The sequence below is a fragment of the Eimeria mitis genome, genomic scaffold (genome assembly GCF_000499745.2).
Source record: "Eimeria mitis Houghton genomic scaffold, Emh_scaff278, whole genome shotgun sequence".
In the NCBI taxonomy this organism is placed as follows: Eukaryota; Apicomplexa; class Conoidasida; order Eucoccidiorida; family Eimeriidae; genus Eimeria; species Eimeria mitis.
Window position 1 is genome coordinate 1 of NW_024015173.1, and position 23,959 is coordinate 23,959.

Below are 23,959 nucleotides of genomic sequence, written 5' to 3' on the forward strand. Positions count from 1 at the left end.
GGATAGCGAGTATATATATATATATATATATATATATATATATATATATATATATATATATATTGTTGATACTGATAATTCCGTCGAGGCAGCTAGCCAGCTAGCCGCCTAACCAACTAGTTATCTTGCTGGCCAGCTGCCTCCGCAGCTAGCAGACCAGTACGTTTGTGCATCGCGAGGGGCTTGTGTTCAGATATGTACACATACACGTACGCATGCACATACACGCAGAAGCCTGCATGCATGCCTTTCACAGGCTTCCTTGTACAGTAGGGTAGCGCCGTGCCGCTATTGCTGCTGCTGTGCTGCAGTACGGCAGCAACTAGTGCGGGGGACAGAGATATTGGCCCTAGCCTGGTAGCAGCAGAGCAGCGCAAGGCGCATAAAGCAGCAGCTTTATAAACAAAAAGCACACCCCTGTAAACAGCAAAAACAGAGCCGGCATGAACTGATAAGCAGCAACAGAAGGCAAAGCCCTGGAACAGCAACAGCAAGGTAGTTGCAACTGCTGTTCGTTTGTAATTGATACCCTGTTACCTTGTTTCCGTCAATGTGCGTCGTTTCCTCTTTTCGCACGGAAGCATGGGGTGAGGCCCTAGTAGATATCAACAAGGACAATTTAGGCTATTGCGGCGATTGTTAGGTCTCGCCTTCGTCAAAGCGGCCTAACAAATCGCCGCTCCATCAGCATACGCTGAAAAAATTTCAACGACAGTAACAGCAGCGTTAAGAGCAGGCGCTGTAGCAGGAGCACCAGCAGCGGCTGCAGCGAACACGAACAATTCCTCGGGGCACGAGCCGAACCAAAAGACGAGCCCGAAGCCACAAGCCCTTGAATATCTATCCTTAACTGAAGTTCTAGAAGTTCGTCTAGGGGAGTTAGGGTTTAGAGTCTGTGGTGTACGGGCTACGGCATCATGCTTACTCGGCGTCGGCGCCCCTCTCGAGCGCGGCGGGATGCAGTCTGCTTCCCACGAGCTGTTTGTTTACATTTTATCCAAAGGAGCGCCCATCCATCCGGCGTAAAATATTAATAAACACAAATATTAATAAACACAACAGTAAACACGAACCGCAAAACTTATACGTGCTTCCGTGGTGTTCCATATCACCCCCGACACATCTGCATCGGAGTTGGGTAGTTGATATCGGTGCCTCTGTCTCCTTCTTGGAACGCATGCAAACTGTAGCCCCAGGGCTTATTGGTTTTGTTTGCATATCTTGCCTTTGTCCGTTTCCTCAGCGGTGTAGCCAAAAGGAAACAAGCTGCCGCCGCCTTTTGCTGCAGCTCAGAGGGGGCCCAGGGCCCCCTCTGAGCTGCCGAGCATCCCCAGCTGGGCATGCAACTACAGACCGCCCCTAAACAGTGCGGACGGCATGTCTACCATATGCGGGACCATCGGGGGCCCCGTTTGCTACCCCGTATGCATTGGGGCCTCCTTGCTCCCCTCCTGTTGTGTGTGCTGCATGACGTGCTCATCTTCCCTGGTGCGAGCACTGTGCCCTCCTGTCTGTCGACGCCCCCCTTGGGCTTCTTTATCTCCTCTATTATCTGTTGCGCCTCCCCCAGGGACCCCCGGGGGGGCCCGGCGTGGGTCCCCCCTGTAGGCTTCCAACTGTTCTCAAAGCAAAGCCCGTCGCGAGCCCTGCTCGAAGCCTCACCATCGGGCCCTTTATGGGGACCCCCTGGGGGACCCAAATGGGGCCTCTACTGGATAGCTTACAGAGCACCTGCTGGCTATTGTTGGGCCCTGAGAAGCAGCAAGTTGTCAGGAAAGACGCCCCCATCTGCTCTCGGAGGAAGCGGATCCCTTGGAGGCAGCGTGTTGAGAGGAGACCGTCTGGGGGCCACGTTAACTTCAAACATGGCTTCAAGCGGCGACAGAAAAGGGGCAAACCGCTCCTCTATGCGAGGCATCTTCCCGGTGCCGGTGTCCCCCAAGCCCCAGCTGCGACGGGAAAAATGGCAGGAACCCGCATGTATGGGGTCAAGCCAACACAACCACACCGCCTCCGATATGCAGCAACACGTCAAGCAAGTTCAGAAGGTGCACCAGGTGGAGCAAAAGGAACGGGAGGCGGGGGACGTTGCCGTCCCGCTGAAGAGGTTGATGGCGTCATTGGGGTATCGGGAATTACTGGGGGGACAGGAGGAAACACTGCGACGGTCTGCAGAGGGACAAGACCTCGTTATCTGCAGCCCCACAGGCTCGGGAAAGTCCTTTTCTCTCCTGCTTCCCCTGCTGCAGTGGCACACCTCACGCTCAGCAGCAGCAGCACAAGTACCAAAGGGAAGTGCTGCAGCAAGAGGAACAGCCAGCAAGAGAATGCTGTTTATGGCTGACGTCCACAACAACTGCAGCAAAAGGCCTTTGCCATACGCGACACAGGAGGAGCTGCCTGTATTGGGCAGCAATAGGTCTTCAGCAGCAGCAGCAGCTGTCTGCACAGCAGAGGCAGTTTCCCTTGTGGTTGTTCCTACTGCAACTCTGGGGCTTCAGCTTTTGGGGGAGGTTACGGAAGCTGCTCGCTTCTGGCTTTCGGTAGCTGCGGCATTTCGAGACCGACAAGGCGACAAACGGAAGTCACGCGCGGCGCCTCTTTGTGTCCCTAGGCTGCTGCTGATCGATAACACCATCCCACAGCAGCAGCAACTCAATGACCCCTTCGGGAATCCTGCAGACACGGCAGCCGGAACCACTACCCACGACAGTTTTAGGAAAGGGACTGAAGGAAGTCACTGCAGGCGTTCATTGAGGGACTTACAGAGAGCGTAGGGGCCCACTCCCCCCGCAACTGTCTCCTTCTTTCTCCTCCCATCGTCTTCTGCCTTTTGTCTCTCCCCGTCTCGTGCTGCTTCACCCGTCTCGTCTGTCCCTGGCATTTCCTGTCCCATTCTCAAGGGGGAGGCTCTCCTTTACGCCCTCTACTGTCCCTCTGGCCTTTTCTCTTTGCGTCCCTACTTCCCTTCTGTGTTTGCCGTCCTTTTCTGTCTCGTGTACCTCTCTCCTATGTGTCTCACCTCCTGCCTCCTCCTGTCTTGTCTCCCCCCTTCTTCTGTCCTCTCTGCGTCTGTCTGACGCTGTGTATTTTCCAGTCGGGGCCTTGCTTTTTCTTCTCCTCCTGTCATGCTGTCGCTTCCGGCTGACAGTGTCTGTCTCGAAGCCCCCCTTCTTGCCTCCTGCCGCCCCTGTCTGATCCTGTCTCTGAATGGGTCTCTCCCGCGCTTCAGCCTCCTGCTTTTCTCGTTGCCATTGCCTGCCTCGTTGTCCATGTCTCTGCTTTCCCCGCTTGCATTGTCTGCTGCCTCCGATGAAGTGTCCCTTTTGGTCCGTTTTGCCATCTTGCGAATTTTCCAGGACAGATCCAACGGGCCTGATTTTGTTTGCGACGCCCCAGACGCTGAAAAGCCTCCTTTTGGTGCACCCCACGAGCGTGTCTATCACCTTTTCCCTACCTCCTGTCTTCTGTCCCTTGACGGTCTCCCTACCCCGCTGTGCAGTCCTGTCCGCAGCCAGTGCCCTTTGCTGTTCACCTGCTGTGTCAGCTCTTCGCTACCAGCACATTATCGTGTAGAAATACCCTGCACTAAACCCGAAACCCTAAACCGTAATCATTTGCATGTGTGCTGCTGGCTGTGCCTTTGCAGCGTCTCCTTAATGTGGGGCCCCCTGGCGCGTTGCGCCACTTCGCCTCTTGCGTCCGTCATTTGGTGCTGGATGAAATTGATACAATGCTGCACCCAATCCGTCTGTCGTTTACTCCATGCCTGTCTATGACTCCACTGCCATTTCTGTATCTGTCTCTGTGTGTGCTTCTGCCTTGTTCATGCGGGAGTTTCTCTTGTTATTTCTGTTTCTGTCTTACCGATCTTCGTGTGTGTATGTCTTGCTGTGTCCGTCTTCCTGTCTCTGTTTCGCTCCCGACATCTTTCACTGGCTCTGTGTCAGTCTCAACGTCTGCTTCCCTTGCTGCTGCTTCCTCTGTTCCTGTGCGCTGTAGATTTGCTTCTCTTGCATATTGGCCGGTCTCTGCGTGCCTGCCCTGTGTCGTCTCACCGTCTGAATTCTTCGCCTTTGCGTCTTCTTTATTCCTCCTTTATCTATTCCGTATTTCTTTCTTTGTCTTTAGTCTCTGTGTGCGTTTCTGAGGTCTTCCCTGTGTATCTGTCTGCCTCTGCTCCTGCCTCCTGTGTTTTTACCTCCTTGCTCGGTATCTTTCTTCTGCTGCCGCGCCTTCTAGCACACTGACAAGTCCTTCGCTCTTTGGATGTCTCTCCAAGGCCATGTGTCTCAGTTACGCAACACTGGTGTTGCACTTCGACACAGCCTGCAGCAGCAGGAATTGGCGGTTGTCAATGCTTATCTACGTGGCAGAAGCTCAGTGAGGGTACATTCTGTCTCTTTTGTCTTGCAGGCCGCCACGCACCACTAAAAGAACGCATGCAGCGGCTAAAAGAACCCCAAATGGCTGAGGTGCTGCTGCAGCTGTTAGTGCAGAGTCGGTACCCCTCTACAGGCGTTGCCGGGGCTACGGTGGATGTCCCAAATGGCAAGTTTGAGGAGCCAGAGCCCCAGGGTTCGCAGCAGGCCAAGACTGTTTCCTCCTCCGGGCCTCCTCTCCCGCTGCAGGTTCTCGCCGCCAGCGCCACTCTTGGCAGACCCCTGCACCGCTACCTGGCAAACCTGACTCGGTGGAAGCAGCAGCAGCTAGTGCTGCTGCAGGCACGCGAGCCTCCACTAGAAGGCTTCCCCTTCAATAGATTCAGCAACGACCCCCAGCCTTCAAGCCTCAAAAGGTGGCAGCCTGTCTCTGGCGCCTTCGCGACTCCGCAGCAACGGATGAAAGCGGCATTCGAGCGCCTCGCAGATAGGGGCCTGCTGGGCCTACCCCGCCTTCCCCGAGACTCTAGCGAGCCCCCACAAGTGGCTCGTCTAGGGCTGGGGATGGATTCGCCCCCAAATGCTTTCAAGGCCGTGCTGCCAATCATCAGGTGGGATACGATGTGTACTCATTCAAGGTTGCCTCTAAATGGGAGTGTTGACAGCCTTCTCTTGCTGTACACATTGGATGGCCTTAGGCCCAAGGCTTGGTACTCCACACGGGGCCGAAGCGGAGGCGTTGTATTGCGCGAACTGAGTGTCTAATGATCAATGCTTGAAATGCCTGAGGCGGGGCGCAAACGAGTTGCCTTGGAGCCCTAGTTAGGCCCTTTTAATGAGTCGTCTAGGCAGAGACTTCATAAGCTGTCATGTGTGTGTAAAATGATGCCGATTAAATATGAAGCTCTGTAAAACGTCCGGGGTGCAGCAAAGGGCCAAACTAACTATCCTAAGGCCCAGCAGAGACTTCATAAGCCGTCATGTGTGCGTAAGACGATGGCGATTAAATATGAAACTCTATGGCGCGTCCGGGGAGCAGCAAAGGGCCGAACGAACTCTCTCCTGCTCGGAGCGGCGCGTCTGGTGCTGATTGCTTCCTCAAGCTTGCATTTTCCCTATCTGTCCGCTGCGGTGCTGGCTGCCTGCTGGCGTCCCGTGTGTTGTCGGGTGCGAACAGCACAGCGTTGGTAGAGCTACAAGACCGAAGAGGAGACGTCCCTAAGGGCCTTATCTTGCTGGTGCGTTGACATGTTGTGTGCCTACTCGCTCCAGGTCAGCAGATGCCGGCTCGATGTCTCCGAAGGGCCGTGTGGGGATCTCTTCGTCTGTTGCTCCGCAGCAGTCCCCTCTTTCTGTGGGTACTCCAGGGGATGCCTTTGGGCAGCCCCCTCTTTCTGTGGGTACTCCCGGGGATGCCTTTGGGCATACTGCTACTCATTGCCGTCGGCGGGGACAGACTATTCCTTCCTGCATATCGCACGCCCTATTCCCCGTCCCCGATAACTCTGCGGGTATGCAGCTGCTTGCCTCTGTCTGTGTTGTCGTCTGGCTTTTGCCTGTTGCACTTGTCTCCGCGGTGCGTCTGGTTGCATTCGGTATAGAAGAGCAGACACTGAAGTGGATGCCGGTCTTTTACTCTGTGATCGGTCGCATTGTTCAACAAATAGGACTGGCGTGTGCTTGCTGCGCTGGATGCAGAGACTCTTGCAGCTGCTGCTGCTGATGTCTGTAGCCGACTCCGGCCCCGCCGAGCCTTGCTGCTGCTGCAGGACGGGTCATCGCTGCGAACACTCCAGCTGTACATGAATGCTCAAGGCCACAAGGTAGGTAGTTTGCTGGCTACTTAACCCTCTTGCTAGCGGGCAGGACAGTTACTCCCGTGCCGGCTCTTGTCCCTGTTCCTGTTCCCCAACAAACAGATTCACTTGTCGCTGCTGCTTTTGTGCGGAATTCCCCCAGGTGGATCTTCTGTGTCACACCAATAAGTGGTGGAGGACCCCTAGGGTGCAGCAGCAGGGTAGGTCCCACAATCGCCTATGTTCCGACCACCCCAGCAAGGGCAGCAACAGCATAGTTAGCCGGTGCAGCAGCAGTCGCCGGGGTCGCCGCTTCATTGCTACCGCTGCTTCACTGGTATTTGTCACTGGCTGCATGGGCTCACCTGTCCGTCTGCGGCGGTCTGGAAGCGCTGGCCCCGGACTTTCACCTTCTTTTGCTCTCCTGGCGTTTGTGGTTTGTCGCACACTTTCATGTTCTCAGGAGACACTGGACAGGTGCAGCAGCCACAAGAACTACTTGCTGCTACGATGCAGAGTGTCCGAGGCCTCCACGTCGCGGGCGTAAGTCACACCGTGCTGCCTGTCGTCACTAACTGTCCCCCTGCCTGTATCCAGTAACTGTCTCCCATCTGCATGCCTCCAGTGACGGCTTCCTTGTTGCATGCGTCAAACAACTGTTTGCGTCTTGCCTTTCTGTTTCGCTGGAACCGGTGCGGCGGAAGGATCTAAGCGTTAAGATATAGGCTCTAAATAGTGTTAAGTGGCCCGTAAATGTGTGTATCGGGGGATTGCAGCCAAACGAATAGAGCTTAATTGATTAAAGAACTGTGTAAACATCGAAGAGGGGGCAGGTCAGGTGGAAGCATCCTGGTCTACCCCCTCTACTTGGTTCATGCATTTGTGTATCCTCGCCGTTGTCACTTTTTTCCTGCATCTTTCCAGGCAGAGGTGCTGATCCTGCTCGGTCGGGTGAAGAATGTCAAGGACTACATACACCTAGCGGGTGCGTCTTGGGGCGGCATATCTGAGCCGATTTATGCTGTACGCCGGGTCTGTGTAATGGGGTGGGGTTGATGTGATGGGGGCTACATGCCGTGTGTGGCGTATGTTTGTTGCATGCTGACTGTTGAAAACTGCATGCATGCACTTTGGGGATGTGCAGGTCGCGTTGGCCGCTGTGGCCAGGACGGCCTCTCCGTGGCGATCTCGGACGATGCTACCCAACGGCAAGCTATACTTCCTTCTACATACACTGCAGCGCCCCAGAAGGACAGCATTTGTTTGTGGCTAGACAAAAGCCTCTCCGTTCCTCATGCTTCCCAGTTGTTCTCTGGCTTCTGTTCTTGCCCCTGGATTGTCTCTCAACCCAATCTGCTTTATCATGTAGTGTCTCTTTTCGTTCGCTAATGAGCTGCAGCTACTTCTACCTGAGACTTTAGCGTTTACTCTTTAGAGTGCAGTATGGTACAATTTTCCCTTTTGGCCTGTCTTGTTGTCTGTCCACCTTTTCGTTGCAGCGTCCTCTTGAGCTGGCAAAAGACACTGGGGATTACTTTTGGGGCCTTCGAGTCATTGCTTCCTTCCGATAAGCTCGCGAAGGCAGCGGTAGAAAAGGCGGTTCCCCGCACCAACCCCACACGTACAGCCCAATCCCAGCAACAAATGCAGCAGCATCAGCACGAGACAGTGGCGACGGGTGGGAGGCAAGAGGCAGGGTGCAACTTGCAGAGGGGGAGTGCGCAGGGGCACGGAGGAGAGACCCAGCTAGACAGAAGCTCAGAGGGCTTTCCCCGCCCACACCTACCGTCTCTTCTGCTGAACTGAGGGTTCGTCTAACGCTGTCACCGCATAAGGCACGCGGTGACAACTGATGTAGGCTCTAATGTTGTTGTATTGCATGCTCTTGATCGCTTGCATGTAGCTCGTCACTGTCTTTTGCCAAAGAGATAATGAGACAAACTGTATGTGCTGTGGAAGCTCCCCCTTCGCTGCCTGTAGTGGTAGTGCAGGGGAAGGCCTAAACAGAAAACCCTAAACTGTATACTGCCCTTTCAGTTGAAAGCTCCTATTTGCAGTAGCTAAACCCTAAACCACAGAACGAGCAATGAGCGCCACGTGGGTCCCTGCATCCCTCTTATCCGTTCTCGCATGTATAGAAACTCTCGCATGTATAGAAGCTACGGCCCAGCAGTCTCCTTTAGACGCCAGAGCGACTTTCCTACATGTACATTTGTCTGCGCACATTCTATCGCTGAAATATATGATGCTTTCCTCGCTCTGTCTCATCACCATTCATATCCTCCTTGGAACTTTAATATCTTAGCTCACGACTCTTCGTTGGTCTACACTGAGCACTGACTTCAGTAACAACATACTCGAGAATGTCAATGTGTACAATGTCTTCAACGGCTGGCACACAGCAATAAAAAACCCGATTGTCCCCAAGACTCCAGCAAAGCACCAGTTTGTCTCCCCTCCCCGTCCCTGTCTACAGCGGCCCTCAGCTGCATGCACGCCGTAGTAGGCATTGCACGGCTTGAGGCCTTTGGGGGCCTTCAAATTCACGAGGATGCCCTACAGAGCTTTGTGCATTCACATTCTCTGCCCCAGCCAATGATGCCCATTGTGTCCTTGGGTGCAATACTACCAACACCAATAGACAAAAACTGCAGAAGGAACAGCAGCAACTTTTGCTACTGCTGCTGCTGATCCTGAAGCGCCCTTCCAGCGCGTCAGCGGCTAAGAGACTTCGGAAGTTGAACCGGGGATGTCTCCCAGCTCGTGGTCCCTGCACCTGTGTTTTAGAGTTGTCCTTTTCTTCAGCCCATTGGGGCAGCAATTAGGTGCTGTCGCCCTTTGCGCTGTCTGCACAGCCGCACCTCCCTATAACATGCCAGCAACAGCCGCACTGCTGCGCCCACTACCGCCAATCGGCTGGTCAACAGGGCCAGACCTGAGGAATGAACGCACAGAAACACGTAACACCAGACAGCTCCTAGCAAACACCAGCAGCAGCAGAAGCAGCAACAGCAGCAACCGGCAAGTCCGCCGGGGAGGCGGGAGCTGCGAATGAATTCTAAGGGTCGCATATGGGGTGTACGTGCGTGGCTAAGAGGAGTCCCCACCTGACGCTAGGACGAGGTAATTCGCGATGCTGCATGCACTGGCAGGCTCAGCCGCTGCCCAGGCTCCCATCACCCACAGCGCGCCTACAATCTGAAGGGCCAGATACAGACATTGAATAAGACACACAGGGAGAAGAAACAAACAACCAGTTAGTCAACTGCTGCAGATTTCCTGCGGAATGACTGAGGGTTTACACGTGTGTGGGCACGGGCTGCATTCACAAGCGACGAGGGCTTAGCATTTCCGCATTAGAGTCTAGTGTCCAGGACAGGATTTCTCGAGCAGCTCACCACCTCCCGCCTCTCACACAGCCTAGAATGGTAGTACACACATGCCGAGACAGCCCGTCGAAGTGTATGCTGCATGCAGAAGCCCCACAGACAAGGTTCTCTATCCCTTCTCTTGCTGCAGCTGCAATCCCAATCACCGCAGCCCCCCTCCCCTACAGTCTTTTCTCGTCCCCTTGAGCTGAAAACGGGCAACTTCGAATATTTCATGCTTCAGCCGCTGCATCTGCAGCGTTGGCTGTTGCATTTGAGATGCTGCTGCTGGGCTGTTTCTGCACGACTTACGTGGCACTGGCGCACGCGGAGTTGCAGCGGAGGCGGCACTGCAGCTGAAAGCAGCGACCGCAGCAACGACGTCTCCGAGCAGTTTTCTGACTCGCTGACTTCAAAGGCCTTGAGAGACCCTGGGGCGCCACTTTGTCGGGTCTTCTCCCGACACATGCCCCTGTCTGCAACAGGCTTCGCTTCTGTTGAGGTGGCTGCTGCCGCCGCTGCTGCGGCGGTAACAGCTACTGCAGCGTTGTCCCCCCTGCCGGCCGAGCACGCTTTTTCAGGAGAAGATGGCAGCTGAATGAAGGAGACAATCAGCAGCAGCAAGCCCTGCAGGCAAACAAGCCACATACTCTGCTGTGACTATCACTCGCCAGCGGGAAATGAAAAGCAGATACAGAGACGCCTATCGGCTGGAGACATAAGGCGGCACTCCAGGGCTAGGGCTAAGTGTTTAGAGTTTACTGAGAGGAACAAAAGGGCAGCCGGAAAGAAGCAGGGATGCCTCCACAAAAAAACAAACGCCAAGAGACACGCAACACTCAGTACTGGCCGCTCCCAATACACCGCGTCGTACATTCCTGCAGCAAGCACCCCCAATGGCCTGAGAGAAAGACGCAAGAGCAGCAGCAGCAGTTTGTGTCCAGTTCGTGTTCTATGTTACACAAGCTGGAGAGAAGAGCCGCTAAGCACACAGAACGATAAGATGTCTGCTGCTCCAGTCCCAAATGCATTGCAGCAACACCTTCCCCCATTTGCAGCAGCCGTAGCCCCAGCAGTATCACCATACCCTTCGGTAAGCTTCCTGTGGGCATCCTGAATGTCGCTCCAAACGGCCGGGAAGTTCAGCGGCGGCAGAGCAGCCTCTTGCGTCTCCTGCGGGGTCGGAAGGAGCAACGCGGAGAGTTCATCAAGTAAAGGGATGGTGCTGCACTTCGATGTATTGTGGGGCAGCAGCTGCAGCATAAGTCGCATTCGACAGCCCCCCAATTCTGCCTGCCCCTGCCGTTGCTGCTGCTGCAGTTGCTGCAGCTGATGCTGCATGTCTTTTGCGATCTCCTCTTCGTCCAGCTCGGCTGTGTACAACGACGACCCCTCTGCGTCCCCGCTGCTGTTGCTGCTGCTGTTGCTGCTGCTGTTGCTGTTGTTGTTGTGCTTGCAGCTGCCGCTGTGTTCGCCGCATAACCCGCAAAAGGGCTCCTTGATGAGGGCCCGTGTTTCTTGGGAACGGTGCAGGTAACGACTGCCCTGCAGCACTACGAAAGCCTCTTCCTTGCCAGACAATACACCCTCATCAAGTACGGCGAAGGGTGCAAACACAGTCCTGACAAGCAGCGGCAGCAACAGCAGCAACATGCAGCTACTTGCCCCCGGAGTAAGGAAGGCTACAAGAATGCGAGGGAACAAGAAAACCAGATGATGGACAAACGCAAAACGGAGCCCCATGAGCACAGAGTAGAAGGAAAGAAAAGCCGAAGGACGGAAGGCAAAAAGGGACAGCACGGAGACAATGTTGTACTGGAGAGAGAAACCACATGTGACGAGACACAAAATGAAGATGAAAAGCATAGGGAAGAAACAAGAGTTGGGTGGACATGAGGGTTCAAGGAAGGCAACGCGTAGAGCAAAGGTGAGGGCGGTAAAGGAAGACAAAAGGGAGATAGAAATGAGGAGGAAGAAATATGAAAGGGACGTAGAAATGAGGCGGAAGAAAGACGAAAGGGGAAAGGAGATAGAGGGGAGGTGAAAGAAAAACAATATGGAAACAATCACAGAAAGGCAGAGAAGCGGCGGAGGGAAAAGCAGGCAGAGGAGAGGTGAAAGAAGGACAACACGGAGACAACCACAGGAAGACAGAGAGGTGGTGAAGGAAGGAAAGGGGGGAAAAATGACACCAGAGGGGGAAATGACGCTCACGTGATGTCGTAAATGCGCTGTGCCAGCAGAAGGTGGAGGTGAAAATCCGCAGCCCCCAGCAACTCATCACCACCGAGAGCAGCGGTCGAAGTGTCTCTATCATACAGGGCTAATCGAAGCACACTGTAGGGCTGGTGCAGCTGAACCAGACAATCAGTGGCAGCAGAAGCAACAACAAAAACAGTGATGCGCTTAAAGGAGAACAACAACAACACGGCAGCAGGGCCACGAAGGACAGAGGCAGCAAGAGAAAATGCCACCCAAGGGAAGTCAGGAACACCAGCAACACTCGATGCAGCTACAGCAACAACCGCAGCGGCAGCAGCAGCAAAAACAATAGCGACAGTAGCGACAGCAGCAGCAGCAGAGACGTCTACCTGGATTTCAATCCTTTCATTCCAAACAGCTTGGAGACAGTCACTCAGACTCGTCGAGTCACAGCGCAGCACCGCACTTCTGTATATGTCTTTGCCGTTAAGACTGACCACAACTGCAGCAGCACCAGCAGAAGCAGCAGGATTGCTAGACAAACAGTGAAGAGTACGGGCCGCCACCCCAACCACTTCTGCACATGCAGCACCGGCCCCAGCGGGTGCCTAGATGTGGTGAAAGGCGTGTACATGCATCGTCAGCAGGCAGAGAGATGGCATTTGCCCTCTGCATATGTTCGATACATTTCGAAACCAGATGTACCCGTATACACTTCTGCGCGTTTGCGAGTTTTCGCCCACACAAATATGCCTACTGATGTGTCCATGCACATCATTATAGATACGAATACACATATTTCTACAGAAGAGAGAGAATCGTGTTGAATAGGACTGTTGCAACGGCCCACTGAGACGCGCAAGCACGCATGTGTGTGTCCCCAAAAGTGCTCCAACACTGCAAATGCCCTTTGCGTGGCTTCTCCCCAAACAACTCCAGGACAAAATGACTCACTGTACGGCCTGTATGGAACATGTATCGAGGGCTGAGACCCCTCAGCTATTTCTCCATTCTCCTGAGTCCTGTCTCCTGCATCGTCGGCGAGGCATTCCTCATCAAGGATCTCAGGCACCACATAGCCCAGCAGCAGCTGCAGCCGGGCGTATCCCCGCTGTACACACACCCCAAACAGTAGACTACACGCAAAACGCTCAACACAGCTCAACACAGCTCGCGTGCACGGAACATAGCCGCCCACACCTCGGAGCTATGTCCTAAGCCCTAACCACTAGTTCTACAAACGTGATGCTATTTTTTTTTCCTAAGCAGAGGGACTTCGGGAACAAGTCTTTCTGCTGTTCTGGATCTGGGCCCCTGTCTCTCTATCTCTACTTTTCACAGTATGCCTTTCCATGGGCATCCAGATCTGTCTCTGTCTCCGCCTCAACATATGTATCCGTCTCTGTCTCCCGCGTGGTTTCCCTATCTGTCTCTAGCTGCCACTCTCGCTCAATATCTGTCTCTAGTAGTTTGTCCGTAGTCGAGGTAGCCTCCTGTTCAGCGTCTCTGTGCCAACACCTCATTCCATCTCATCACTCAGCATTTCTGTCTCTCCGTCCGTGAATCGCTGTGTCTGTGTGTCTCATTAAGTAGTTTACTCTGCTTGAGGCGTTTGCCGCCTCCTCGGGGAACGCGAGGCACGCCACTCTACTGAAGTTCTTGGTGACAGAAAAGGCCCGAAAGGCAGCAGTCGGCTGTCTCATCGGGAGTCGCCGATCCCAAGCCCCCGACCCACTGGAAGCGTCTCCATTCCCAGCAGGGGACCCTGCAGGAGAGCCTGTTGTTGCTGCTGTAGTGGTTGCCGCTCCGGAAGCAGCAACACCAACACCACCACGACCGCTTCCGCCGCAGGACCACCGCTGCACAAGGGCAGTGCCTTCAGGCAACACGCAGGGGCCAGACAAGTCCGGAGGCGATCCCGTTCCCTGCGCCCGTAGAAGCGCTAGAGAGGCGCGCCGCGAAGACATATCCCACATTGTGAAGGCACCCCAGGACACCCCAGCCTCTCCCAATGCAAACGGAACTCCCAAACAACATATGCACCACACAGTGCACCAGTTGGTCAACGAAGAGCAGCGCCAGCAGTAGCTGCAGCAACTTCGCCGGTGTCTGGAGCCACCGTCCGTTGGACCGAACGCAGAGACACACGCAGCAGAGGCAGCAAAAACACCACTAAGACCGGGTCAGCCTGCTACCGCTCCCGTCCTCAGCAAAGAATTGCTGCCCTGTCGAACTACCAGCAGCACACGAAGAAGATGCGTTAGATCCACCGGTCCGCAGGCGTCGACTGCCCCTGCGGAGCTCGGGGCGTACACACCGGCTTTGCTGTTGCTGCTGTAGTCGCTGCTGCTGTTGTTGCTGCTGCGGTTGCTGCTGTGAACGCTGCTGCTGGTGTCAATGACGAAGCCCACGACGCACACCACAGGACTGGAGCAAGAAGCGCAGCAGCAGCCCTGCAGCGGTAGCAGCAGCAGCTCTTGCAGCTTGTGTGTCGTAGAGAAAAGGAGAATGAGCAGAAATCCGGATAAAGACAGAAGAGATGGCAGAGAACGGGGGCCTCGAGACGTCGATGCTTTTGCTGTTGCTGCTGCTGCTGCGCGCCGCAGCTAGGCAGTTGTTTACAAGGACGACGCGAGCCAAGTAGAACAAAGGGAGCGATAAATGAACAATCAGGCTGCTTCACGCAATACTCTTTGCAGCTATTGCAACGAAGTCAATTTAGAACAGTGATCGCAGCAGCAGCTTCGGCGGCAGCAGCCGTTGCTGCTGCTGGTGTTGCTGATACTGCCTCGGGCTTACGGCAGCAGAGCCCTGTCTCCAGCCTCTCCAACCAACTCCTCTTGCCTCTGCTGCTGCTACAGCGGCAACATTAGCAATAGAAATCCCTTCATATTGTTTGAGCAAACAGAGTAGGATTTTGCCTGTTTTTGTCTCTATTGTCTGTTCGGGTTGCTGATGCGAGCCCCCTGCGGGCCCTACAGCAGCAACAACAGCAGCGGCAGCAGCATAACCGCCGCCTTGCCTTCTGCACTTTATCCAGGGAACCTATAGGTAGGCCGTCTCACTCACCTCCCAAGAACTCAGCAACTTGAAGACCTCAGCCGCGAAGCAGCAACAGCAGCAGGAGCAGCTGCGGCAGGAAGTCTGAGCCAGCAGCAGCGGCTGCAGGAGCAGTCGCAGCATTAACTGTGGCTGCTCATACAGAAGCATCTTGATATATTGCACCTTCATATATAAGGACATTTTGCTGCAATGACAGCAGCAGCTCCTGGGGCCGACCCGCCCCTGGCTGTACACCAGAGCGCTAACCTCCTTTTGGCGTCAGCAGAAACATCAGCTGCTACAGCACATGAGCCTCCTCCACCTTTGCCTGTCTTTGCATCGGGGAACGCGCAACTGGAGCAGCGGTTGCTGCAGACGTTTGCTGCTCTCAGAATCCCAAGAGGGCCTCCTGCTGCAACTCCCGGTGCGGCTGCTGCTGGATCTGTTGCTGCGGACAATGAAATCGTAGAGCACCCACGTTCAACATCTGTCCCACATGCTGAGGGGCTTCTGGCTGCAAGGCAGACCCCAAGAGCTGCTGCTGCCACCGCTTCAGAGATGTGCGCAAGCCCAGCAGAGGCGGATGCAGAAAGAGAAGCACCAGCAACGACGGCGACAGCGCAAGTTACAGCTGCATGCGCTAGCGACAGCAGTAGGGGGGCGGCGCCAATCGCTTCCAGTGAGCAGCCAGCGTGCCGAAATTTAGCAGCAACAGATTCAGGTGCACGAGAAGCAGAGGCTGCCGTAGCAGCAGCAGGAGCAGCCGGCGGAAATGACTTTCCTGAAGCACCACGTGGGCGTGGAGTGCAGGAGCAGCAGGGGACATTGCTGCGACGTCCCGCTGCAGCGAGAGGGGAATCCCCTGGGGCTTGTAGTGAGGCTACGGATAGCACGCGGTGTACAGACACTTCAGAAGTTGTCCGGCCGCCGGCATTTGGCTCATGGAGGCATTATTCCTTAGCAGATGTTCCAGAAGAGTCGATGAGCGCTGCAGGCATGCAAAGAGCCTGTCAGCTCATGCTGCAGCAACTGCGACGCGCCACTGTAACTGCAGAAACGGCCGCCCCAGGTGCTGCTCCTACTTTTTCTGCTGCTTCTCAGGCCGCTACTGTGGCAGCTGCTACTCCGTTTGCTCCAGCCGCTGCTGGAGAAACAGCAGCAACAGCAGAGGCAGAGCCAGAAGATCCGCGAGTCCGTGTGGGGCCGCGGAGGCGGGTCTAAGGCTTCCACGGGATGGCAGAACAGTAGAGATACCTCCTCGCTTTGGGGTGTCTCTGCAAAGCAAACAGCCTTTGGCTGCAGAGGCTTTCTGTTTTTTTCTAAGGGATATTGTGTCTTGAGGAACAGCTTGCGTCTCTGGGGCACTGCAGCATGCTGTCGCGTCTCGCGGCCTGTGTGGGGAGTCAAAGCTACCTAAAAAAGCAATGTGCATGAAGGCACATATATATATATATATATATATATATATATATATATATATATATATATATATATATATATATATATATAAGTAGTGATGTGCGTAATATATACGCAGATCTGCGCATCTGTTTTTCCATATGCACAAATTGCGCATGCATACATGAGTTATATTGGAAACGGGGCGGAGCTAGGCTCCTATGTACCCCGAACTCGGAGCGGTCACCTCTTGAACTCCCCCCGCGAATTGTCTCCAAATGAACCATTCCATAGCGAGCTGTCGCCGCACGCATTGTCTCCCCACAAACTGTCTTCTGCTGAGCTGTCTCTTCATAAAGTGCATCCTCCCCAGTCGCCTCCTGAACTGTCTCCTGCCAAGTTCTGAACAGGCGTTTTTAGATTGCCCCCGCCTGAGCCGTTTTTCAGTGAGCTGTCTCCTTGTGGACTATCCCTTGGCACATTGTCTCCTACTAGACTGTCTCCCTGACTATCTCTTGCGGGAGGATCTCTGTCAGGCGATATATACTATCCTCTGAGAGACAACCACCCGCCAGGCACCGCTCTCCTCTGCGACACTGCCTCCCCATAGTTGGTCCGTCGGTACAGTGTTCCCTAGCTAACAAGGCTATGGCTACCGCGGAATAGAGAGACTAACGTATCCCTTGAAGGACTGCATACTAGTACACTGTCTCCAAATAGGGAGGCAGCGCCCAGAAAGTGTGTAATACTAGTCTCCCCCGAGGCTGTCTCCTAAGACGTTGGTGCTTGATACGCCGTTCCCCTGCACACTGACTGCCAACAGAAAGTGACTGCCTCCTAAGAAACTGTCCCCGTTGGGGTGTCTGCTTTCAGATGGGAAGAGGCAGCAGCACTGCGGTAGGCGGCCTCAGTAGCGGCCTTGCGACAGTGCATGTGCGAGAGGGTTTGGCGCAGCCTCTTGCTGCTTGCTCGTTGCAGTCTCCAGGTATTTGATAGAGGAAAGAGTGAGTAAAGTCTTAGGGCTGGTGCCAGAGCCTATGCTGTCTCCTTTGGGTGACTGCCGCGCGAACCCCGCCACCATCCCCTCCCCTCCAACCAACCCCCGCGAGCCTCCCTCAAAAATAGCATCAAAAACTGTCCTCAACTGCTAGCCAAGAAGAACCGTAGATGGCACCAAGATTACAGTCAGCGCATGGTGACAGGGGTCGCACGGGACACACAGGGGAGACAGAAGACAAAGAAACAAAAGAAGGCATCCGGGAAGAGCCGGAGATGCACGAACTCCCTTTTCATATCTCCACGATGATCCTGCAGCATCAGCTGTACGTATAGCTCAGCCGTACGTGCATCTCAACTGTCTGCCACAGGCCAGGCTGAGTTCTGGCTGGAGAGCCTGATGATGTCCCCCTGAAGTATCTTGGGGACTAAGGAGGACGGGTGGAGAGGCGTGAGTGTGTTTCTAGCCGCCGCGAAGACAGGTGGCCAAATGATGTCTCCGTAAGATATGGGGCGAGCCCGCAGCATAAAATATATATTGTCCCTGCTACTAGCTGCTGGGCTTGCATCAGTAGGTGCCGCCGCCTCTGTACCTCGCGGCGCCACATCAACGGCGTCGGCTGGACTTTGCGCATGCTTGCGTTTGCCTGCGTGGGGCGGTTTGCCGTTTGCGTTGTTGCTGCTGCCTCCAGCGCTGCTGCTGCTGTTGCTGCTGCTTCTGCCGCAGCATCCTTGTTTTTTGAGGGCAGTGAGAGGCTCGAAGGAGACACCTGCGGCAAGGAGGTGTGGGGCTGTCGCCCGAAAGGCCAGGAGACAGGTAGGGTAGGCGAGGAAGAGACAGACGGCGAGACGGAGCAGCGCATGGGTTCCGAAGACAAGGAGCCAAAGGAGGAGGTAAGATATGTAAAATACCAAAGTTGTCGGGAAGAGACACACTGTGATTGTAAACAAAATGCAACCGATAAGCAGCTGGTCCATCTGCAAGTCCGCCGAGTCCACACGACGCCGCAGGACGTTCCACTTCTGTCCCCTGCAGGCACTCGCAGAAAGAGGCAAAGATACTGACACCAACCCGCAAACAAAAAGGCAAACACGGATGCTGATACACCGCACAAACAAAGACGCTGACACACCCCACAAACACAAAGCCAAGGAAATGCCTGACAAACAGAACAAAGAGCAAGACAACACACAAGCACCAAACAAACGCCAACCAGGCGCCGCCCCACACGAAGCGGATCAAGCTGCTGCAGCTTTCCAGGCACAACAATGCATAAACTCCATCCCCTGTCTCTTTGTCTGGCTGTCTCTTCGTCGCCTTTTCTCATTTCGTCTCTTTACTGCGTGGCCAATGTCCCTTTGGGGGGGGTCCAGGATTACCCGTGGGGCCCCCTGACCGCTGAACGGCTTCAGCGGCCCCTCAAGTCTCAAGAGTTGCTTTAAGCACAGCTTTTCTCAAGGACTGTACTACGGCTCTCATATCATGCGGTTCTACTTATCGATGCCTTATAAGAACGCCGCTCCCTTGGGGTCCGCTGGCTACGCGCCAACGTAGCCCTGGTGAAGGCTACGCTCAGGCCTCCTTATGGGAATGCGAGGACTGTAGAGACGGTCTTGGTCATAAACCTTAAGTATACTAGGGTCTGGGTCGCGTCAGTGCCACAAAAATAACGCTCTAAGGGAGCCTTAGGGATGCTACAGGGAGAAGAGTGAGAGACAACGGGCAGCTAAAATGGAGGGGACTGCAATTTACCTGAAGAGCAGAAAGAGCGAATGCAGACTCTTGAGGTTCACATGCAGCAGCCTGGCGCACACGAGGTACACGTAGAATATGTGCAGTGTCCCCACCATCAACAGGTCTGCAGACGCAGCAGCAAACAACGACGCCGACAGCCCCAGCCAACCCAGACGAAAGGTCATTAGCACAGAGCCAAGCCCCGTCTTGACCCATAAGTGACACGCGCTCCACACCCGCAAAAACTTGCCCCATAAGCCCCTGATGCTGGTGCTGCTGCCGCCGCTTCCGGCCGGGACAGGTTGTTGGGGAGCAGCGAACGTGTTGGGGTTGGTGGGGGCTGAAGGTTCTTCGCCCGTCTGCTGCCAGAGCAATGAGCGCAGCATGTGAGAGGCAGTTGCAACCGTCTCGTTCAGAGACTGAAGCAGGCCTGGGGGTGTGTGGGGCTTGGCAGTGTGTTGTTTGGTGTGCTGTTGCATCTGCAGTTGCTGCAGCTGTAGCAGCAAGCCACGTTTGCGCTCTTCGGCGGTGGCGACCGCAGAGTGGAGGTAAGCAGTCAGGTCGTTCCAGAGGTGCGAGGCGGTCAAGACAACGGAGCCGAGGACCCAAGTTAAGTTGGCGTTCAGCTTGAGGCCCGCAGGGAAATCCATCAGCCACTGCACATGAGCCGTTAACAAGTCTACATGCAGAAAACAGTAACACCCGCTGAAAAGCCGCAGCAGCAAAGTCGATGTCGGCTCCACCATCAACTCTCGCCAAGAAGGCTGCTCCCGAGGCACCACCCCTCCCCCGTTACGCAAGCCAGCTGCCTGCCCTCTTGATTCTGATCCTGCTGCTGCGGCTCCTGCCGCTTCTGCTGATCCTGATGCTGCTGCTCCTGATGCTGGAGGGGATGCTGCCGAAGACGCTACAGCCGCGGGGCAGCTATGCTCGCTCGAATCGTATTGAGCCTTCAGGCTCCTATCCGCTATATCAACCCCAGAGAGTCCTCCGTCATGTTGCAGCTGCTGCTTCTGCTGCTGCTGATCCTCCAGCTCGTGCAGCAGCGAGACCCGCTGTTGTTGCTGCTGCCGCTCCTCTTGTGGGAAGGGATACAGCTGGGGAGGAGCGGTCTCGCTGAGAGAGATGGGCCAAAGGGGCGACAAGGCAGCTGGCTCTGAAGGCGGCGTCTTGAGGCGCGAGAGATACTCTGGAGAGCAGGCATCTGCAGGGATGGCCCGATAAATGAGCACAGCCAACAGCTGCGGTAGGAAGAGACCCAGGAGCACATCCACAACCACAGCAGCAATGCTGGTGTACAGACACAACGCGGAGACAGACAACCCCCCAGGCAAGGATGACCGTTGAAGCCGAGGCTGAGGAGACACCAGTGCAGGTACACGCATATCGCCTAACTGCAGAGCCCCTGATGCTGCTGCCGCCGCCGCCTGTTGCTGTTGTTGCTCCTGCTCCCGCCGGCGGCAATCGTCCAGAGCAGCAGCAAATCTTCGCTTGCGGCTCAGAGCCCCAGGCCACGACGCACAAATCCGAAATCTCATAACAATCTGCTGTAACGAGGCAGAAAACCACAAGATGCTGCTAGGCGCAGCGAAGGGCATCCACAGCCGTAGTGTGCATACACCCCGACACACGACGCCCACGCAATTTGCAAATGACAACAATAGATAACACAACAGCTCCAACAACGCAACCAAACAGCCAACAAAACGGACACGGCAGGAAGAAGGCCTGGAAAAGTTCTCCCCTCCCTCTCCCTGCTGCTCCTCCTGCGCGGCTACGCCGGGTGGAGTCGACTCAGTACCGCGGGGCGCTGCCGCTGCTGCTGTCGCTTCTGCGGAAGATGCTGCCCCAACTGCTGCAGCTGCTGCTTGCTGACGCAACTGCAGCAGCCTCCAGCAGCGTAGCTGCTGTTGAATGCTACTGTAGACGGCTGCGGAGACGTTAAGGAGTGCCAGATATGCCTCGAAACCACACAACTGGTCGTTACCACCTCCCCGGTGATGCCGCATCAGCATCCGCTGCTGCTGAAGCTGCTGCTGCTCCTGGCCACCGGTGCCAATTCCCTCCGCCACTTGCTGCAGCAGAGCCCGCGCAGCTGTTGGCTTCTGAACAAAGGCGGCAGCAGCAGAAGCCTGCGCTGCATCGTGTGGAGCAGCAGCAAGCGTGCTGCTGCTCACCCAAGACGGCAACCTATACAAAAATACCACACAGCGAGGGGAAGCTGTAGCTGTTGGTGATAGCGGCGCTTCCGGTACAGCAGGAGGGCCTTCGCCTGCTGCTGTGTCGGCTCCCGAGTTCCGTGCAGGACGCCTGCCGCCTTCTTCAGCAGCAGCTGCTGCTTTGGCCGAAGTAGCAGCATGGTCCCTTGCTGCTAAGTGCGAGACAATACTGAGTGGCACAGGAAGGCCTGAAGACCCTTCTAACCAAAGGTCTAGCCAAACGGCTGTGTTTTGCGCCTCAACCCCAGTCTGGTCCCGTTCCTGGTGCTGCTGCTGCTGCAGCTGCTGCTGCTGCAGGAACAGGAACACCTCACCCTGAGGAAAGGGACAAGTGGCATTGAAATCTGCTCCTCGCCACCAACCAATAAGTCCTACGGGCTGCGGCAGCACGTGGTAGTCGAAGACAAGGTCGCCTTCATTCCTTGCCCCGCTGGTCGTTCCGCTGCTGTTACGGTTCCTGTTGCTGCTAGTGCTTTCGCTGCTCTCGTTGCTGCTGTTGTTGCTGCATGCGCCTTGTTCGGATTTACTGGGGGCAGAGGACTTCAGAAGCCTCTCATTGAGCTGCTGTAGGAAAAGAGCGACGAGGGGCAACGGCAGCGGCGGGAGGAGGCTGCAAGCGACGGCTGTTCCGTCTGGCAGCCCCCACCCCACAAGCCATCCCCTGTGTGCCTCAAGGAGTGTCAGGGGAAAGAAAAGCCGAAACAGCGGAGAGCAAGCCACCGGCAAGCTCGAGGTAGGCGGCCTGGCGCCCTTATCCGGCGGGGGCAGGGGATGGACCAAGCCGACTCCACAGGCGCCGAATGGAACCACCGGTATATCCGATTCAGCTGGGCAGATCCCCGTTGCTGGCGCAGCGCAGACTGGTGGGTGCATGGCGGACGAAGTGCTGCTGCTGCTGCTGCTGCTGCTGCTGCCTGCTGGGGTCACTCATGCGGGAGAGTAAGACAAACGGAAGACAAGGCGTTCATTTCGAACCATTAAATATTGTCTAAAAACAGGGTAGAAAAGGCACTAATGCATTTATACTTTAGAGAACAAGGGGGGCACTCTGCTGCGGCTGCGGCTGGGGCGGGCGCAGTTGGCCACGGTACAAACAATAATGCTGCTGCCAAGGCCCCCAGAAAGCACAACTGCTCCCTGCACAGTCCACTACTCACATTCAAAAATCTCATCGGAGATTCGAAAGAAACGGGGGCGACAACAGCAGGAACGGCAACAACCGCGCAACACACAGGAACGGACCGTGTGGAACCGTGGCTAACGGGGGCCCCCCGTGTTGTGCCTTGCGGTTCTGCACGGCCAATCCAGATTGCCCTTGTACTTAAGAATTGATACTTCACTAGATATTTATGGAGTAAAGGCCCAATGAATAGTCTTTCATCTACGTTATAGCGAATGCCAGCATGGCGATCAGAGCTTACTTCGGTACTCGCGTAGACGCGCGGCTGTCTACTCGGACCCCCAGACTAGACGTACGGCCAATGGTGGGATGGAACTCACAGGCGGTCGGCTGAGTTATCGCGGCCTAGAATTGCGAGGTGACAAAACTCCCAAAATATATGAGAAACATAGTTCTGGCCGGGCCCTGAGTCCGTCGACCGTTAGATGTACCCTGGTCTGCCTGCAATTTCTAAGGCGGGCTTCTGGCTTTACTGAAGGACTACAACGAGCTGCAATGAGGCTGAAGACTTGAGGAAAGAATTCTCCCCCCCAAAATCAGCTGACACCCTAACCCTGTCTCCAGGCGTCCTGAGCGTTGAGCTCGACGCCCTGGGGGTCGTGGGGAAGGAGGCAGCCTANCAGCCTAACTGGAGTTGCCGCACCTCGCCGCGCCTAGCGATGCAAGCCAACCTCACGTCTGCACAAAGGGAAGCTTTGTGCTTCCTTTACTGCATGCTTTACCTGCGTATACGCTTGGACTTGTTAGGTTGCGTGCAAGGAAGTGCAAACGTTCTATGTGTACTCAGGGGTAAAACATGCAGCAAAAGAAGCTTAGCTGAAGCTTCCTTTTGTGCACGCGGGAGGCTGGCTTGCTTCACGTACACTGCTGTTGGTCTGCGGCGACAAGGCCATCGTGCTCCTCTGGTGCTGCGTGTGTTTTGCTGCTGCTTGAGAAGCAGTTCCTGGCGCTGCTGCTGCTCCAGCGGCTGCGCATGCTGCTTCTGCTGCTGCTACTGCTGTTCGCTGCCCCTTCGCGTAAGTGCCGGCTGTTGCTAGTAGAAAGCAACACATTGTGGTAGACAGAGGGCAGAGAAGGCCCAATTGGCAGCCTGTCGAGGGAATCACCCAGCTGCTGTTGCTGCGTCGGGCGCCGCCTGTCCTGCTGCTGCGGAAGCGGGAGCGGCAAGCACCACGCCGCTTTCCCGTTGCCTACACTCCTGGAGGTGGATTAATAGAAAGGTAAAACATAAGTGAAATAATGGAAAGAGCAGAGGAGCTGCAGCTGCTCCAGGGGTGCTGGAAAGGCAGGTTGGGTGCCCAGTTATGGAACTAAGAGATCATTTTACGCCCATATTTTTGCCGATTCTTGTATCCTGCCTTCCATCCGCGAAGTGCAGCCTCAATGATTGCGCCAGCGAGTGAACGGGTAGGCTGTACTTCTTGGCTGGGGCTTCCGATATCAGATTCACTTCGCATCCCTTATCGAGTAGGGCTTGTAACTCCTGCCCTTTAATGCGTACTTGCATAAGCACCGAACTGAATCGAGATGGATCTGTGGGTGCAACCGTTTTCTCATGTGGCCCCATCACGGCGCGGCACGTTGCTTGAGGGCCTGCGCATTTTCCTGCTTGTTCTGCTTGTTCCCTTGGCGGCGCTGTTC

The 23,959-nt window shown here is 55.3% G+C and overlaps 6 protein-coding genes across 6 annotated transcripts; 3 read left to right on the forward strand and 3 right to left on the reverse strand.

Moving 5' to 3' along the window:
- Positions 1–1,865: 1,865 nt before the first annotated feature.
- EMH_0006500 (uncharacterized protein) lies at positions 1,866–2,777 on the forward strand (the record flags this gene model as incomplete). Its single annotated transcript, XM_038022480.1, has 1 exon — positions 1,866–2,777. The coding sequence occupies one exon, from the start codon at positions 1,866–1,868 to the stop codon at positions 2,775–2,777; it is 912 nt and encodes a 303-aa protein (XP_037878334.1).
- Positions 2,778–2,858: 81 nt separating this feature from the next.
- Positions 2,859–3,929, reverse strand: EMH_0006510 (uncharacterized protein; the record flags this gene model as incomplete). Its single annotated transcript, XM_038022481.1, has 2 exons — positions 2,859–3,504; positions 3,868–3,929. The coding sequence occupies 2 exons, from the start codon at positions 3,927–3,929 to the stop codon at positions 2,859–2,861; spliced, it is 708 nt and encodes a 235-aa protein (XP_037878335.1).
- Positions 3,930–4,466: 537 nt separating this feature from the next.
- Positions 4,467–7,567, forward strand: EMH_0006520 (uncharacterized protein; the record flags this gene model as incomplete). Its single annotated transcript, XM_038022482.1, has 5 exons — positions 4,467–4,993; positions 5,655–5,893; positions 6,081–6,205; positions 7,103–7,163; positions 7,323–7,567. 5 exons carry the CDS (start codon positions 4,467–4,469, stop codon positions 7,565–7,567), a joined length of 1,197 nt encoding a protein of 398 aa, XP_037878336.1.
- A 393-nt stretch (positions 7,568–7,960) lies between these two features.
- On the reverse strand, positions 7,961–13,724 carry EMH_0006530 (uncharacterized protein; the record flags this gene model as incomplete). Its single annotated transcript, XM_038022483.1, has 12 exons — positions 7,961–8,177; positions 8,509–8,569; positions 8,739–8,826; positions 9,040–9,113; positions 9,286–9,376; positions 9,859–10,173; positions 10,411–10,447; positions 10,634–11,167; positions 11,761–12,250; positions 12,454–12,597; positions 12,703–12,859; positions 13,347–13,724. The coding sequence occupies 12 exons, from the start codon at positions 13,722–13,724 to the stop codon at positions 7,961–7,963; spliced, it is 2,586 nt and encodes an 861-aa protein (XP_037878337.1).
- Positions 13,725–15,000: 1,276 nt separating this feature from the next.
- EMH_0006540 (uncharacterized protein) lies at positions 15,001–16,011 on the forward strand (the record flags this gene model as incomplete). Its single annotated transcript, XM_038022484.1, has 1 exon — positions 15,001–16,011. One exon carries the CDS (start codon positions 15,001–15,003, stop codon positions 16,009–16,011), a length of 1,011 nt encoding a protein of 336 aa, XP_037878338.1.
- Positions 16,012–17,538: 1,527 nt separating this feature from the next.
- Positions 17,539–22,011, reverse strand: EMH_0006550 (N-acetylglucosaminyl transferase component domain containing protein, putative; the record flags this gene model as incomplete). Its single annotated transcript, XM_038022485.1, has 2 exons — positions 17,539–18,214; positions 18,938–22,011. The coding sequence occupies 2 exons, from the start codon at positions 22,009–22,011 to the stop codon at positions 17,539–17,541; spliced, it is 3,750 nt and encodes a 1,249-aa protein (XP_037878339.1).
- Between the last annotated feature and the right edge of the window lie 1,948 nt (positions 22,012–23,959).